At 40.7% G+C, this 15,654-nt stretch overlaps 1 protein-coding gene across 3 annotated transcripts in view; it reads left to right on the top strand.

Annotated features, from left to right (window-relative positions):
• Positions 1 to 15,654, top strand: part of CARMIL2 (capping protein regulator and myosin 1 linker 2) — a 71,433-nt gene that overhangs the window by 682 nt on the left and 55,097 nt on the right. The window contains exons 2-5 of one of the 3 annotated variants that reach the window (XM_081920256.1): positions 1,595 to 1,683; positions 3,567 to 3,617; positions 7,303 to 7,362; positions 15,137 to 15,258. In XM_081920256.1, coding sequence (XP_081776382.1) covers positions 1,595 to 1,683; positions 3,567 to 3,617; positions 7,303 to 7,362; positions 15,137 to 15,258 — 322 coding nt within the window. Of the gene's footprint in view, positions 1 to 1,594; positions 1,684 to 2,909; positions 3,198 to 3,566; positions 3,618 to 4,016; positions 4,265 to 7,302; positions 7,363 to 15,136; positions 15,259 to 15,654 lie in introns of those variants that run through there. The other 2 variants (XM_081920257.1, XM_081920255.1) reach the window with 2 other exon arrangements.

The following is a 15,654-nucleotide window of genomic DNA, read 5'->3' on the forward strand; positions in this document are numbered from 1 at the left end:
TGGGCCTTGTAGCCTGTCATCTAGCACTTTCCCTCCAACTGCTTCCATATATAGATGATCAAACAGTAAGAATCCAGAAGGCCTAAAAGGCCCACAAGAGCTACTGTACTTTGAAATCTCAGAGCAATCTTGCCTGAACAGAAACTCTTGTGCTGCAGTTTAATAAGCAGTAGCTGACAAGCTTCACAAGGCCTGAGAGTTTAATTAACGGCCCAGTGTATCAACTCCCTTTGACTGGTAATGGTTAGCACTGCCTTTAAAAGCAAAAATTGGATACTCTGGTTTCTCTCCAGATCATATAAATCTTTCACCTTTTAGAAACAAAAATTGCCACGAGCTACAACAGAATTACATTTTTCAGCAGTCAGTGTATTTTCCTCAGGTGCCTACGTAGAGGTTGGTTAGGTTGGCCCCCACAAAAATTGTGAAGAAAGATGGAGAGAGCTGGCGATTGCCAAGGTAGCAAGGGACAATGTGTGTGGGTGCCGATACAGCTCCTTGCCAAGGGCACAAGGGAGCCTATGTACGTCTCTGATTTTACTATTTAACACACACTGATGCTGACTCCAGAAAGTTTAGAAACTCCTGATAATGCAGACATTATAATACCAACTACGCAATAGTCAGTAGGTCAAACAAAAGTAGACTTACAGCTTATGTGGTCACCTTTCCTCACCTTTCTACAAATGTAGTAGCCCAATATAAAAACTGAGAAAGTAGTGTTTTTTTAAAGAAATGTATTGTCATATTATGCATTTTTGCATTAAAGGTGTATGGGTGGTTGTTTTTAATGAAAACAGATGGGCACTGATAGGATTGCAGCAGGCATGGAAGGTGAATGTAACCCCCTCTGCTTCTGTCCTGAGGAAAATCACTCCTTTGTAGCTGCTAATGGAAGGAAATCCCCTGTTGGCATGCTACAGTGCCAACAATTATCAGCCTCACATGGCCCTGGTGGTGCAATTTGATTCCCCCCCCCCCCAAATGAGCATAATACAAAAAAATACTTAGATAACATATCTCGTATGGTCCTTTAGAGGACTCCCCCCCCCCCCGCCAAGGCAGAAAGTGTCCCATTCTTATTTTAGCACAACTTTTAGCCAATTGCCAAAGCCTCTGGTCCTGGTTCTGTGCCCAGCCTCACCTTAACATTCATATTCCTTGCTATCATTTTTGGCAGCTAAGACTGCAATCCTATCTATATTCATTTATCTGGGAGTGAGCCCTATTGAACTTGGGGCTGCTTCTGAGTAAACACATGCTGCTAGAATGCAAAATTTTGTGACCCAGACCCATGTACATTTATGCATTATAAAAATGTAATGTATTTTTATACTGCTTAATTACCAAAGTTTCTAAGCAGGAATTTGGCAACTTGGCTTAATTTTATTCAAGCACATTTAAAAAAAATAAATTACAGTCTTCTATAGACTTCCCACGTTCCATTCTGCTCGAGAAAAGTTTTATGAAAGTTCAAGCCCAGATTAGAGATTGTGACAAGGATCTCCTCCCCTCTTCTAGGGGCTTCTGTAGAAGACAGAGTCTGCCACATGTCTGCAGGCCATTTATTTATCCAGTCTTGTCTCTTTTTCAGAAAGCATAACCAATTTATTAGGGACACATGACATTATCCTGCTGGATGCTCAACTCCACATCAAATCCAAAGTTGAAAATATTGTCCTGGTATGTATTGATAGCTCAATTTTACCACTCTTCTTGGTTTGTGTATGTTTCCCAGGTCTCTACACTATGCAGCTGAATGTCATAGCCTATAAAGATTTCCTAGGTCACATGCATCCCAACATGCTCCAGCACTTACATGGATCTTTCTTGATAAAGAGTAACTACAAATATCCATCAATACAGAAATAATGAATTAGGGTAGGATTCTGTATACCATTCTAATTACTGTAATCTGGTACTGCTGAGTACTTGCTTCTGCACCTCTGTAATATCTACTCAAGTTGTATGTTTGCAAGTAAACATTATTCCTGCATTGCAGGGGGTTGGACTAAATGACCCTTGGGACCCCCTTCCAACTCTACAATTCTATGATTACAAAGTTTACTAATCCTAAGCATATTTACATGGATGTACATTCCACATATTTTGGTGTTACTGTAAATTATTCCTAAGTAACTAAGCTTTGCAGTCAGAAGCAAAGAGACTCTTATTTTATAATGGCAAAATATTTGATTATGGGAGAAATATAGGTATAGCTGCAGTCTCATCCTTTATGAAACATGCAATTGGACTAACAAGAAAAAGAAAAGGCATAACTAAGTCTGCAGTCCTGTATACACTTACCTATTTGTACTTGTGGAAGTAAGGTTCATTAAAACTCAATTGAGCATACTTCTGAGCAGAACCCATAATTTTTAGATTTCTTACCCACCTTTCATCATAAGGGCCCAGGTTGGATGGCAACAATATGAAAATCAATTAAATATTTTTAATTCTTAAGGATTCTGCTGTTAGCTTTACAAACAGTGGAGACAACAGATAGAAAGTGTAAAAATTTAATATAAGATTAGGCAGTGTACTGCAGAGTAGATCCTGTAATGTAGGTGCAACCTGTTCTGACCAAAATAAAATAAAATTGAGGTTCTTTAAAGAATTGCAGTTTGTTTGTTTGTTTGTTTCCTTTCCTCCAATTACCTCAGGCTAGCAAAAGCATATATGGTTTGTCTCACCACCCCATTTTGTTATTGGTGTGTGTGTGTGTTTAAATCTACTGTATAATGTTTTATTTATTAAATTTGTATTCTACCCTTAATACGATGATCACAGGGTGGTTCACAACACACACAGTTATTATATTGTTGGAAATCACCTTGAGACTTTTGCTTTGAAATGCAGCTTATAAATAGTCTTAATAAGTCACAACCTGCTTTGCAAAGGACAATTTGAAGGATTGCCTGATCCAAATACAGAGATGAGGAACCCTAAGAAAAGATAGCAGGTGCCTTGAAGCTGGCAATCCACAATTATGGCACCTGAGCAGCAGGCTGATCAGGCACACAGAGAACCTGATCAGTCTTCTCCCATCATGGTGAGATGCAGGGCTTTTTTTCAGCCGGAAATCACTGGAACTCAGCTCCAGCACCTCTCAGGTCGGCTGCCATTACCATTATAAGAGAACCAGAGTTCATGTTGCATTCCAGCACCTTCTTTTCGAGAAAAATAACACAGATGAGGTATATTGCATTTCTTATTTAAATTACAGCAATCCTTTGAAAATTTGCACCTGTACCTAGCACATGTACATTTTATGCAATTCTGTGTGCTTGTTCTTGATCGTGCAATTTTAAGTGGCCACCTTCGATTAAATATTTTATTTGGGGACTGAGGCCTTAAGTTTCTCTTAGCCTTCTCAAACTTGGCCCTCTGGCAATATTATGCCCCCCCCCATGGTTACTGATAAAAATTGCAAGAATAAGTCCTTAAGCCCCTTGTAGACGTTGTTCACCGTTTTCTCTCATAAATCCCTGTATGTGGAAATGCAGTTAGGCCTCCTCCTTCTCCTCCTGATCTCTGCTTCTCTTTGGCCTTGCCTTGCTATCCAGGTTTTGATGCCCTGGCGAGCCCTGGTGGTGCTGGCGAAACTCCCGGTCAAGGTAAGACCTGCCCTGACCATGGTTTCTCTTAGGACTTTTTTGTATTGGATCAGCTTGTTCTTTGTTGCAGATTGTTTCTTCAGCTTGTAAACAGCCTTGTGTGTTGTAATATAGGAAGGTGGCGTATAAATGAAATGGAATGAACTAGAACCCCAGAGCAGGCCCTCATGGCTCTCTTCTCAGAGCAGTTAGCTGTTCTAGTCAGGTTTGCACTCCTTCCTAAAATACCACATTTTCAATTGGTCTCTGGAGGCCCAAGAAGCCTTGGTGGCTTAATATTATTACCCATCCCCAACAGTGTAATTCTAGCATTATGTGGGATTTGTTTTTTTTCCCTTTGCAATAGTTTTTATTTGATTTTACAAATATAAATTTATAACAATGCCAACTACATATCCGTATAAATAGATTTCTCCGAAACTCGAGACTTCCCGCCCCCCATCCTCTCCATGGGTCCTATTGTCAACATTTTAAACTTCATATTATTTTATAATCTATATTTTGTATCTGTCCATATTGTCCATAGTGTTTGTTACATTACAAGTGAGATTAAGATCCTGGTAATGTTTTCATCTGCTTACAGTGGTCTCCTAAATAAAATTTTCCCATTCTTGAAGTTTTTGTGTCCTTGGTTCCTGAGCTTTCCGGTCAGTTTTGCCATTTCAACGTAGTCTAACAGCTTGCTTTGTGCATTGTACAGGATTTCTTAATTAGTTAGGAATTCTCCCCAAACTAAAAATCCCCTCCTACTGTTACATAATATGCTATTTCATTACCACAGGAGTCCCAGGCAAACCCAAGGCACAAACTGAATGACAAACCAGTGAAATTTCTCAGTTTTATTTTTTTTAAAAAAAATATTATTCTACTACTATTTGCTTTAATGCAGTTCATGGTTCTTTTTTGAGGCTCAGCTTTCAGATCTTTCTTGACTGGGGAAGTGGGAGGGGTACATCCTTACTTATTTATATCACAGGCCTTGTATACTGTTTAATAATAATAATAAATCTCTAAGCTGTTTCCATAAAATATTCATTACAAAATAGCAATAAAATAAGACTTTTAAAAACAGGAGACAAAATAATATCAAAATATAGATAAAATAAAAACATTTTTAAAAACAAATGTTTTTACATATATGGGTCGGCTCGCCTAAACGAAACAGGTTTTGGCAGGGTCCAAAAACAGTATAACGATGGCACCTGCCTAATATCAATAGGCAGGGGGTTCCATATAACTTTCTGGTTTAAATTGCTAAAGTATAAACTATTGTGCAACTCTCCCCTTCCGAAAACACATATTATTTCATAGAATTGTAGAGTTGGAAGGGACCTTAACCTGTAGGAGAGCTGTGCTCACTGCTTATGCAAGACAAGATGATATGAAAGCATTTTCTGTGTTGGTAAATATCTGAAGAATAAAATATTGTTATTGCATCAGTTATGAAGGACACACACACCCAATTGCATGGAGCCCGGACAGCCCCGTGGTTTTCCACGGATCTGAGGGCAATGAAACAATCGTTGAGACAGCTAGAGCGCTGGTGACGGATAACTCATTCCGAATCTGACCGGACACAGGTTAGAGCTCAACGCTGAGCCTACCAAGTGGCGATATCGACGGCGAAGAAGACTTTCTTCGCCGCCTCTATTGCATCTGCAGAAAACAGCAGCAGGAGACTTTTTCAGGTTGTTCACAATTTAGCGAAACCACCTGCGACATCGGGGTCCAGTACGGGCCACATGATCTCCTGCAATGATTTTGCAAAGTTTTTTGCAGATAAAATCACTCAGATTCAGGAAGAAGTAGACTCCACCGTGGGAGCAGGGCCAGGGCGGGAGAGTGCTAGAGTCCTGTCTAGTCAAGTTGTGTGGGATCAATTCCAATCTGTTACCTCCGAGGATGTGGACAGGCTGCTTGGACGAGTGAAGCCAACCTCCTGGATCCTTGCCCATCCTGGCTTATAAAAGCTAGCCGGCATGGACTGGGCGATGGGCTTCGTGGGGTGGTGAATGCTTCCCTCCATGAGGGAGCCTTCCCAGACCCGCTGAAAGAGGCGGTTATTAAACTGCTTCTTAAAAAACCATCTTTAGATGCAGCCACGATGGCCAATTATCGCCCAGTCTCAAATCTTTCATTCTTGGGCAAGGTGATTGAGCGAGTGGTTGCTGAACAACTCCAGGCATGCCTGGAAGAAGCGGACCATTTGGATCCCTTCCAGTCGGGATTCAGGCCTCATCATGGGACTGAAACTGCCTTGGTCGCACTGGTTGATGATCTCCGGCGGGCTAGGGACAAAGGTGAGAGCTGTTTCCTAGTTCTGCTGGATCTCTCAGCGGCGTTTGATACCATCGACCATAACATCCTTCTGGACCGCCTTGAGGGGCTGGGAGCTGGGGGCACTGTCCTACAGTGGTTCTGCTCCTACCTCCTGGGCCGTGTTCAGAAAGTGGGGGGGGGGATGAGTGTTCAGACCCCTGGGCTCTCACTTGTGGGGTGCCTCAGGGTTCTGTCCTCTCCCCCATGCTTTTCAACATTTACATGCAGCCACTGGGAGAGATCATCAGGAGGTTTGGGCTGGGTGTTCATCAGTATGCGGATGATACACCTCTCTACCTCTCTTTTAAATCAGAACCAGTGAAGGCGGTGAAGGTCCTGTGTGAGTGTCTGGAGGCGGTTGGAGGATGGATGGTGGCTAACAGATTGAGATTGAATCCTGATAGAAGTACTGTTTTTGGGGGACAGGAGGCGGGCAGGTGTGGAGGAGTCCCTGGTCCTGAATGGGGTAACTGTGCCCCTGAAGGACCAGGTGCGCAGCCTGGGAGTCATTTTGGACTCAAAGCTGTCCATGGAGGCACAGGTCAAATCTGTATCCAGGGCAGCTGTTTACCAGCTCCATCTGGTACATAGGCTGAGACCCTATCAGCCTGCAGACTGTCTCGCCAGAGTGGTGCATGCTCTGGTTATCTCCCGCTTGGACTACTGCAATGCGCTCTACGTGGGGCTACCTTTGAAGGTGACCTGGGAACTACAACTAATCCAGAACGCGGCAGCTAGACTGGTGACTGGGAGTGGCCGCTGAGACCATATAACACCGGTCTTGAAAGACCTACATTGGCTCCCAGTACGTTTCCGAGCACAATTCAAAGTGTTGGTGCTGACCTTTAAAGCCCTAAACGGCCTCGGTCCAGTATATCTGAAGGAGCGTCTCCTCCCCCATCGTTCTGCCCGGACACTGAGGTCCAGCTCCGAGGGCCTTCTGGCGGTTCCCTCACTGCGAGAGGCCAAGTTACAGGGAACCAGGCAGAGGGCCTTCTTGGTAGTGGCGCCCGCCCTGTGGTAGTGGCGCCCGCTCCCATCAGATGTCAAAGCGATAAACAACTACCTGACATTCAGAAGACATCTGAAGGCAGCCCTGTTCAGGGAAGTTGTTAATATGGGAAGTTGTTAATATGTTAATATGTGACATTTTAGTGTATTTTTCATCTTTGTTGGAAGCCGCCCAGAGTGGCTGGGGAAACCCAGCCAGATGGGCGGGGTACAAATAATAAATTATTATTATTATTATTATTATTATTATTATTATTATTATTTATTTACAGGTGTACATTTTAGGTTTCCTTTAAAATGCATTGGCTACCTGATCCCTCTACACTTACCTACCCTTGCATGTTTCCACCTGCAGGTACAAGTTAGCTTCAGCTTCTTAGCTGTGCAGATCATCACGATAGGAGGAGATAACCGGGTGAGTGCAAGATGTATTGGGATCAGGCTGTTGTGATTCTCTCCCTGTGCCATACAGACATTAAGTGCACTTTTCCTCCCCTCCCTATGGGGCAAGGGTCTAGTGTTTGGGGGGGGCAGATGCCAGATAATCTTTCCCCACAGTAAATGCTACAAAGCTGTCACGTGTGCACATAGACCAAGATTTTGTATATAACTGGTCCCAAATATTCATTTTAATAATGTCCTTAAACCCAACAAGACCATCCTTAATGTTGCCATTTGATTCCATTCCATTTTATTTACTATGTCTACTTCTGTACCTTCTGTAACAAAACTGATGTACAGAAATGAAGGTGATGTTTTCTTGGCACTGGAAATAGAATGACAGGGAAGCTTTCAGCTGCTTGATTTATGTGTGTCAGACCACTGTAAAAGGCACAGAAGTGGGACCAGTAAATTTTTTGATTGCTCTGACATTAAACAGCCAGTCTATTGTCATTAAAATTACTCATGTCCAGCAGTTAAAGGGCAGTAGACGACATTCTCTCTTGGAAAAAAAACAAACCCTGTTTCTGATGCTTACTGAAGAATCAAAGGGCACTCACCAAATTGGGAAAAAAAAGAAGAATTACACCACATTCTATTTTTGATTGGTTTAATAAAGTGTGGACAAATGCCTTAATGAGCCAACCTGCCCATTATAAAAATATGGAAGAAATAAGTGTATACCATCAGTCTTCAAATGGTGGCTCAGGACTCACTCCTGGGTCATGGACTGATCTACCACTCTACAAATATATAGCAAATAATTAAGAAATTGGTCCCTAGGTGTATGGTTGGGTTAAAGGTGTCTGAAAATGTTGACTACTGCCTTAGACAGTAGGGATTTGGGCAGCACTAGCAAATGGATGTTTGTATTCTGACTATATTTTTCACATGTTTATGTATTTCTTATTATTGTATTTTTACTCTTTGTTGTAAATCACCTCAGCATTCTTTGAAGAGAAAAGTAAACTATAAATTTAATGAACCCCAAAACTTATCTATACACATTTGTTGAACACTGGATTTATCAACTACTGAAGCGTTATGTTTCAAGATAATATGCATCCATACGCATTATTCTCTTTTTTTAAAAAAGAATTTTTATTGATTTTTCAAACACATAATAAAAGACAGACACATTACATAACAACAACGTACACAACATTAAACATATACCGACTTCCCCATACCTCCCTTTCGCTGCATCCTTATTCCAAAGTTCTTTAGCAACCCTTTGATCAAATTATCTATTAATTTCCTTTCATTAGATTTCCTTAAACCTAATAGTTTCCGCTGTATTTCTCTACTTCTTACCCCTTGGCATCTCAACACTCCTCAATTTTACAACAGTTTTTAAGATATAATTTAAACTTCTTCCAGTCCTCTTCCACTGTCTCTTTCCCCTGGTCTCGGATTCTGCCGGTCATCTCTGCTAGTCCCATGAAGTCCGTCACCTTTGTCTGCCATTCTTCCAGAGTAGGTAGTTCTTGCATCTTCCAATACTTTGCCAAAAGAATTCTTGCTGCTGTGGTAGCATACATAAAAAAAGTCCTGTCCTTCTTTGACACCAGTTGGCCCACCATGCCCAGGAGAAAAGCCTCAGGTTTCTTTGGAAAAGTCCGTTTAAGGACCTTTTTAATTTCATTATAGATCATTTCCCAGAAGGCTTTAATCTTTGGGCAGGTCCACCAAAGGTGGTAGAAGGTACCTTCAGTCTCATTACATTTCCAACATTTATTATTGGGCAAGTGGTATATTTTAGCAAGCTTGACTGGGGTCATGTACCACCTATAGATCATTTTCATTATGTTTTCCTTTAAGGCATTACACGCCGTGAATTTAACACCGATGGTCCATAACTGTTCCCAGTCAGCAAACATAATATCATGACCGATATCCTGTGCCCATTTAATCATAGCTGATTTCACCGTTTCCTCCTATGTATTCCATTTCAACAACAAATTGTACATTCTAGACAAGTTCTTAGCATTCGGTTCTAACAGTTCTGTTTCTAACTTTTACCTCTCCTTCTGAAATCCTATTTTCCTGTCCTGCTTAAATGTCTCATTTATCTGACGGTAATGTAACCAATCTCGAACTTTGAACTTTAGCCTCTCATAACTCTGAAGTTTAAACTTCTCACCATCTTGTTCTAGGATTTCACAATATTTTGGCCATTTAGAATCCATATTGAGTTTTTTCACCGCCTTCGCTTCCATTGGTGACAACCACCTGGGGGTTTTACTTTCCAGCAAGTCTTTATATCGAATCCAAACATTATATAGTGCTTTCCTAACAATATGGTTTTTAAAACTTTTGTACACCTTTACCTTGTCATACCATAGATATGCATGCCAACCGAAGTTATTATCATACCCTTCCAAATCCAAAATGTCTGTATCTTCAAGAAGCAGCCAATGTTTCAACCAGCAGAAAGCTGCTGATTCATAATAAAGTCTTAAGTCCGGCAGGGCAAAGCCCCCTCTATCTTTTGCATCAGTTAAAATCTTAAATTTTATTCTGGGCTTTTTGCCCTGCCAGACAAATTTGGATATGTCTTTCTGCCACTTCTTGAAGCAGTCCATCTTGTCTAAAATCTGTAACGTCTGAAACAAAAATAACATTCTAGGCAATACATTCATCTTAATAACAACAAATCGGCCTAACAAGGAAAGTCTCAGTCTAGACCATATTTCTAAATCTTTCTTTACTTCTGTCCAACACTTTTCATAATTGTCTTTAAATAAATTCACATTCTTAGATGTTAAGTTCACCCCCAGATATTTCACTTTCTTTGTTACTTCCAACCCTGTTTCACTCTGAAATCTCTCTCTTTCTTCCATTGTTAAGTTTTTTTCCAACACTTTCGTTTTCTGTTTGTTCAGTTTAAATCCTGCTACTTGACCAAATATCTCAATTAGTTCTAATACTCTTTTGGTACTAGTGTCTGGCTGTTGCAAAGTTAACACTAGGTCATCTGCAAATGCTCTTAACTTGTAATTTTTGACTCCGACCTGAATACCTTTAACCAACTGGTCCCTTCTAATCATAGTTAACAAAACCTCCAGGACTGATATAAAAAACAAGGGGGATATTGGGCATCCCTGTCGTGTCCCTTTTTCTATTGGTATTTCTTCCGTGACCACATTGTTTACTATTAACTTAGCTTTTTGTTTAGAATATATTGCACCTATACCGTTTTCAAAACCTTGGCCTACCCCCATCCCTTGGAGATTCTTCTTCTTAAAACTCCAGCAAATGTTGTCAAAGGCTTTCTCCACGTCCACAAAAATCAAAACAGCTTTCCTGTTAATATTCAGCTCTAATAACTCCAAAATGTCTATAATGTTCCTCACGTTTTCTGACATCTGTCTCCCAGGAAGAAAGCCTGTCTGGTCCTTATGAATCTCCCCTAACAGCACTCTTTTAAGTCTTTTTGCCAAAATGTCTACAAAAATTTTATAATCCACATTCAGTAAAGATATAGGGCGGTAGTTCCTCACCTGGTTCTTTTCAGTCTCTGTTTTCGGTATAAGTGAGATAAATGCCTCTTCCCACGATTCGGGAGCCTTTTTCCCCTCCAAAATTTCATTGCATACTTCTTTCAATGGTTGTATTAACCATTCCTTCAACACTTTGTAGTATCTTGCAGTCAAGCCATCTGGTCCTGGAGATTTCCCCAATTGCATGTTCTGAATGGCACCCTCTATTTCTTGTGCTGTAATTTTCTCATTCAGGATCATTTTGCTTTGTTCTGAAATTTTTGGTAGTCCATGTTTTTTAATAAATTCATCTATTTCTTGTTCGTTTACAGGCCCTTGTGCGTATAATTTCTTAAAAAAGCTTTGAAAACAATTACTTATCTCATTCGGCTTGTGGATGATTTTCCCATCTACCGTAAATTTCGCTCCATAACACACAGATTTTTCCTCCTAGAAAGTAAGGGGAAATGTCTGTGCGTGTTATGGAGCGAATGCCTAGAGATGGCGGGGGAATCTGCTGCAGTTGTGAGCTGTCCGTGGCTCGCTTTGAAACAGCAAAGCGGGTGTAAGCGGCTCCTGTCAGCGAGCTGAGCTGGGGAGGAGGGAGAGAAGCAGAGCGGGCTTGGCTGCTTTAAAACAACCCCGTCCTCTTTAAAACAACCTCTCTCCTCCCCACTGAGCTGCTAAGTAGCTGCAAAGCTTTTCAGCCAGCCTAGCCGGGAGGAGGGAGAGAAGCAGAGCGGGATTGGCTGCTTTAAAACAACCCCGTGCTCTCTGTCCCTGCCTGCAGTTTTTTGCTGTCCGATGTTGGATTAGCCACTATAGGGGCTGTGTGTGTGTGCTTGAGCTATCGTTCTCCTCCTCCTGCTTCCCTTTCACTCTCCCTGCGCTCTCCCTCCGACTTTAGAATTGACACTCTGTGTGTGTGTGTGTGTGTGTGTGTGTGTGTGTGTGAGAGAGAGAGAGAGAGAGAGAGAGAGAGGGCTCCTTCTCCTCCTCCTGCTTCCCGTTCACTCTCCCTGCGCTCTCCCTCCGACTTTAGAATTGACACTCTGTGTGTCTGTGTGTGTGTGTGAGGGAGGGCTCCTTCTCCTTCTCTTGCTTCCCGTTCACTCCCTCAGCGTCCCTGCAACTTCTAGCGCCCTGCGACTTTAGGGCCAGTTCTCTCTCTCTCTCTGTGTGTGTGTGTGTTTTGACCTCACTGCGCTTGTTGGGGGAGAGTGTTGGTCGTAATTTTTCTTGATTTCTCTCAGAGTGGTTACTATCATGGTTTCCTTGCCGGGGAGGAGGGAGAGACGCAGAGCCTGCTTGTTCTAAAGGAGCAACGCCAGAGAGGAGCCTCTCCTGCATTATCAGCAGCATCCTTCTCCACACCCCCCACGCGTGCTCCTTGTCCCTTGAGTTCTTTTCCTTCCCTCCCCGCTTAAAACGTGGTTACAAAGCACGGATCCACATGGATCCTCAGGATTTTTGCACTAGGTCACCCCAAATTCACCATCAGATCACATAGCATATCCATGGCTACAGCCTGCACCAAAAAACACACGCACCCACTGTTTCATGGGGCCGCAATGGTGCAAAAACGTGGTTACAAAGCATGGATCCACATGGATCCTCAGGATTTTTGCATTGGGCTACCCCAAACTCACCGTCAGATCACATGTCTGTGGCCACAGCATGAACCACAAAAATCATACATCCACTGTTTCGTTTAGAATATTTTTTTCTTGTTTTCCTCCTCTAAAAACTATGTGCGTGTTATGGTCAGGTGCGTGTTATAGAGCGAAAAATACGGTACTTCAAGGCATGTCACAGTGTTCAATTTTTGCCTCTTTTTCAATTGCCATGACAGAAGTTTCCCACATTTGTCTGCTGATTCAAAAGTCTTTTGTCTCATTTGCTTTATTTTCCATTCTATTTCTTGATTCATCAGTTCCATATATTGCATCTGGTAATATTTTATTTCTCTCAAGATCTCTTGAGACTTTGGTTTGGATCTCAATTTCTTTTCTCCTTCTTTCATTTTTTCCAAAATTTTTGCTTTCTTCTCATTCTGCTTTTTCCTCTTTATAGAGTTCTGTTGGATTAGGAAACCACGCATCACGGCCTTACTAGCGTCCCAAATTGTTCTTTTCTCCACATCTGTTCTCAGGTTTATCTCAAAGTAATCTTTCAATGTTTTTTGGGCCTTCTTATAAATCTCTTCATCTCTAAATAGGGTGTCATTCATTCTCCATCTAAAGGATCCAGTTGTTGTTAGTTTCATCTCCATCTTTACCGCATTATGGTCGGAGCAGGTTTTTGGGCAGATTTCTGTTTTTTTCACTCTTGGCGCCAGGCTACTAGTTACCCAGATTTGGTCAATTCTTGTCCATGTCATTTTTGCTTCAGAGAAAAAAGTTCCCTCTCTCTCAAGAGGGTTCCTTGTTCTCCAAATGTCAATAAGGTCCATAGTTTCAGTCATTTCAAAAAATTCATACGCATTATTCTCACTTTTATTATGTATTGTTTATTTTGTGCCTAATATTTTTGTATTCAGCAGTGATTCATTCTATGCTTGCTGCTATTGTTTGTAATGCACTTAAGTGTTAAGTACATTAACACCTTTGTACTCCCATTAAGTTCTAGTTATATTTAATTTATATTAATAATTCATGTTATAGTCTTATCCTTATATTTAATAAAACAAAAAACAAACAAAATAGGAACTACAATTCAGCAGCTAAAATCCCAGTTTGGCTCCCCCTATTCACGAACCAATTGTTTCTCTTTTCTGCTAATAATTCTTAGAAATTTATTAGCCCTATTTTGCACCAATTTTTGCTTTTTATGTGTTCATTATGTGTTCGTTTTCACATGTGAAATATTGGAGGCTATGGAGCATGTCTAATATTTCACTGCAGGGACCATAAGAACTCAAATTTAGCAGAAATGTTTTCTTTCCTTTCCAATGTTTCTTACAGAGAATATGATGTATAGGTAAACATAATTATTAGATCCCAACTCTACAAACAATCAAAAAGGAGATATTAAACTGGTTTGTTTGACGATTGAGTCAGACTTTGAAATTAGCCTAGATTTGAATTGTTTGCCAGTAGTATTAGCAACCTATTAAGGTAAAGGTACCCCTGACCGTTAGGTCCAGTCACGGCCGACTCTGGGGTTGTGGTGCTCATCTCGCTTTACAGGCCAAGGGAGCTGGTGTTTGTCCACAGACAGCTTCCGGGTCATGTGGCTAGCATGACTAAGCTGCTTCTGGTGAACTAGAGCAGTGCACGGAAACGCCGTTTACCTTCCCGCCGGAGCAGTACCAACGAAGACAACAGTTTGTGATCTATGAAATAAAAGTTGCTTTGCACATGGTTACAGGGCCATAAGCATCATTTGGCTTATTTTGTGTCAGATTTTGCTTTCAGATTCTTTTTATACACTTTTTTCCTACATGGTATTTTGTTGTTCTGTGCTTGAGGTTCTTCTGCCTTTCTCTGTGTGTGTGTTTTTAAAGCACAGGTGTATTTGTTATCAAGTGTTCTTACACCATATTCTTCCTTAAGCTCAAAGCTCTTTTGAGGACCTTGGACATTGCTGAGGTCCACATCTATTTAACTTCAGCAGTGATATAACAAAAGGCACTTTCTCATAATACATCATGTAATTCTCCCTCTTTCAAAAAGTTCCCTGAGGATATAGATCATCTCAGTGGGTGGGCAGGGAATAAAATGTTTTAAAATCAACTCAGTCTTGTACGGAGAAAGACACATTTGGAGCCTGGGGAGTAAAAATATTTACAAATGTTCAATATTTTAGTCATTTTGCTGGAAGATTTTTCTTTAGATAGAAAGTATGGGATTTTTTTATATACCCTTTCTACTTGCTTTCCATTATTTTCTTTTATGATATTAGCATCTTCTGTGTAGCCCATCCTCTTTTCCAGAGGAGAATTGGGGTTATTACATCTCCTTTTTTTGCTTGTGATAATTTCATAATACCTCCCTTCTCTAAAGAAAATTATTCATTTTAATTTAATAGTAATAGTGAGAAGAAAAAGCTCATGTATGTTGGACAACAAAATGAGTATTAATGTTTTATTATAAATTATTTATCGTTACAAATATTATTATTTTAGTACAAATATTATTATTTTAGTATCGTTACAAATATTATTATTTTAATGTGCATTATGAGATAATAACTATTGTTTAAATACTGAAACTTTTAAATAGAAAATATCTCCCCTCTTATGTCTTCTCTTCTACTTAACTAAAGGTTGTCGTGGAGACAGATAAATCTTCTTTTGAATTTGAGTTCTTGTCACTGGATGATTTGGAGCATATGGTCATCCACGTAGTCACATCTCTGAAGAAGATATTTCCAATTTCTTCACCTGGGTAAGGGGGTTATGTAGTTTACCAAAGCCCAAGATTGTACATATATTGGAGACGTTTGAACAGGTTGGGGAACCTGTGGCCCTGTATATATTGTTGGACTAAAATTTTCACCATCTCTGACCATTAACTATGTTGGCTGGAGCTGATGGAAGTTAGAGCCGAACAAAATCTGGTGGGACACAGCCTACATTAGAAGATATGGGCTGAACGCTGGTGACCAGGGCCAAACTAGCTAGATGGGTTTGGTGTGGTTATTATTATATAGCACATTAGCATGCTCAAATCAGATACATTATCTTAAATAAAACATACAACAGGGCTGGCCACCATGGTACTGTCCAGATATTTTGGACTACAGCTTCCATCATCCTTAGCTATTCTGGCTGGGTTTGATGG

The sequence above is a fragment of the Podarcis melisellensis genome (genome assembly GCF_964234715.1).
Source record: "Podarcis melisellensis genome assembly, chromosome: 8".
Lineage (NCBI taxonomy): Eukaryota > Metazoa > Chordata > Lepidosauria > Squamata > Lacertidae > Podarcis > Podarcis melisellensis.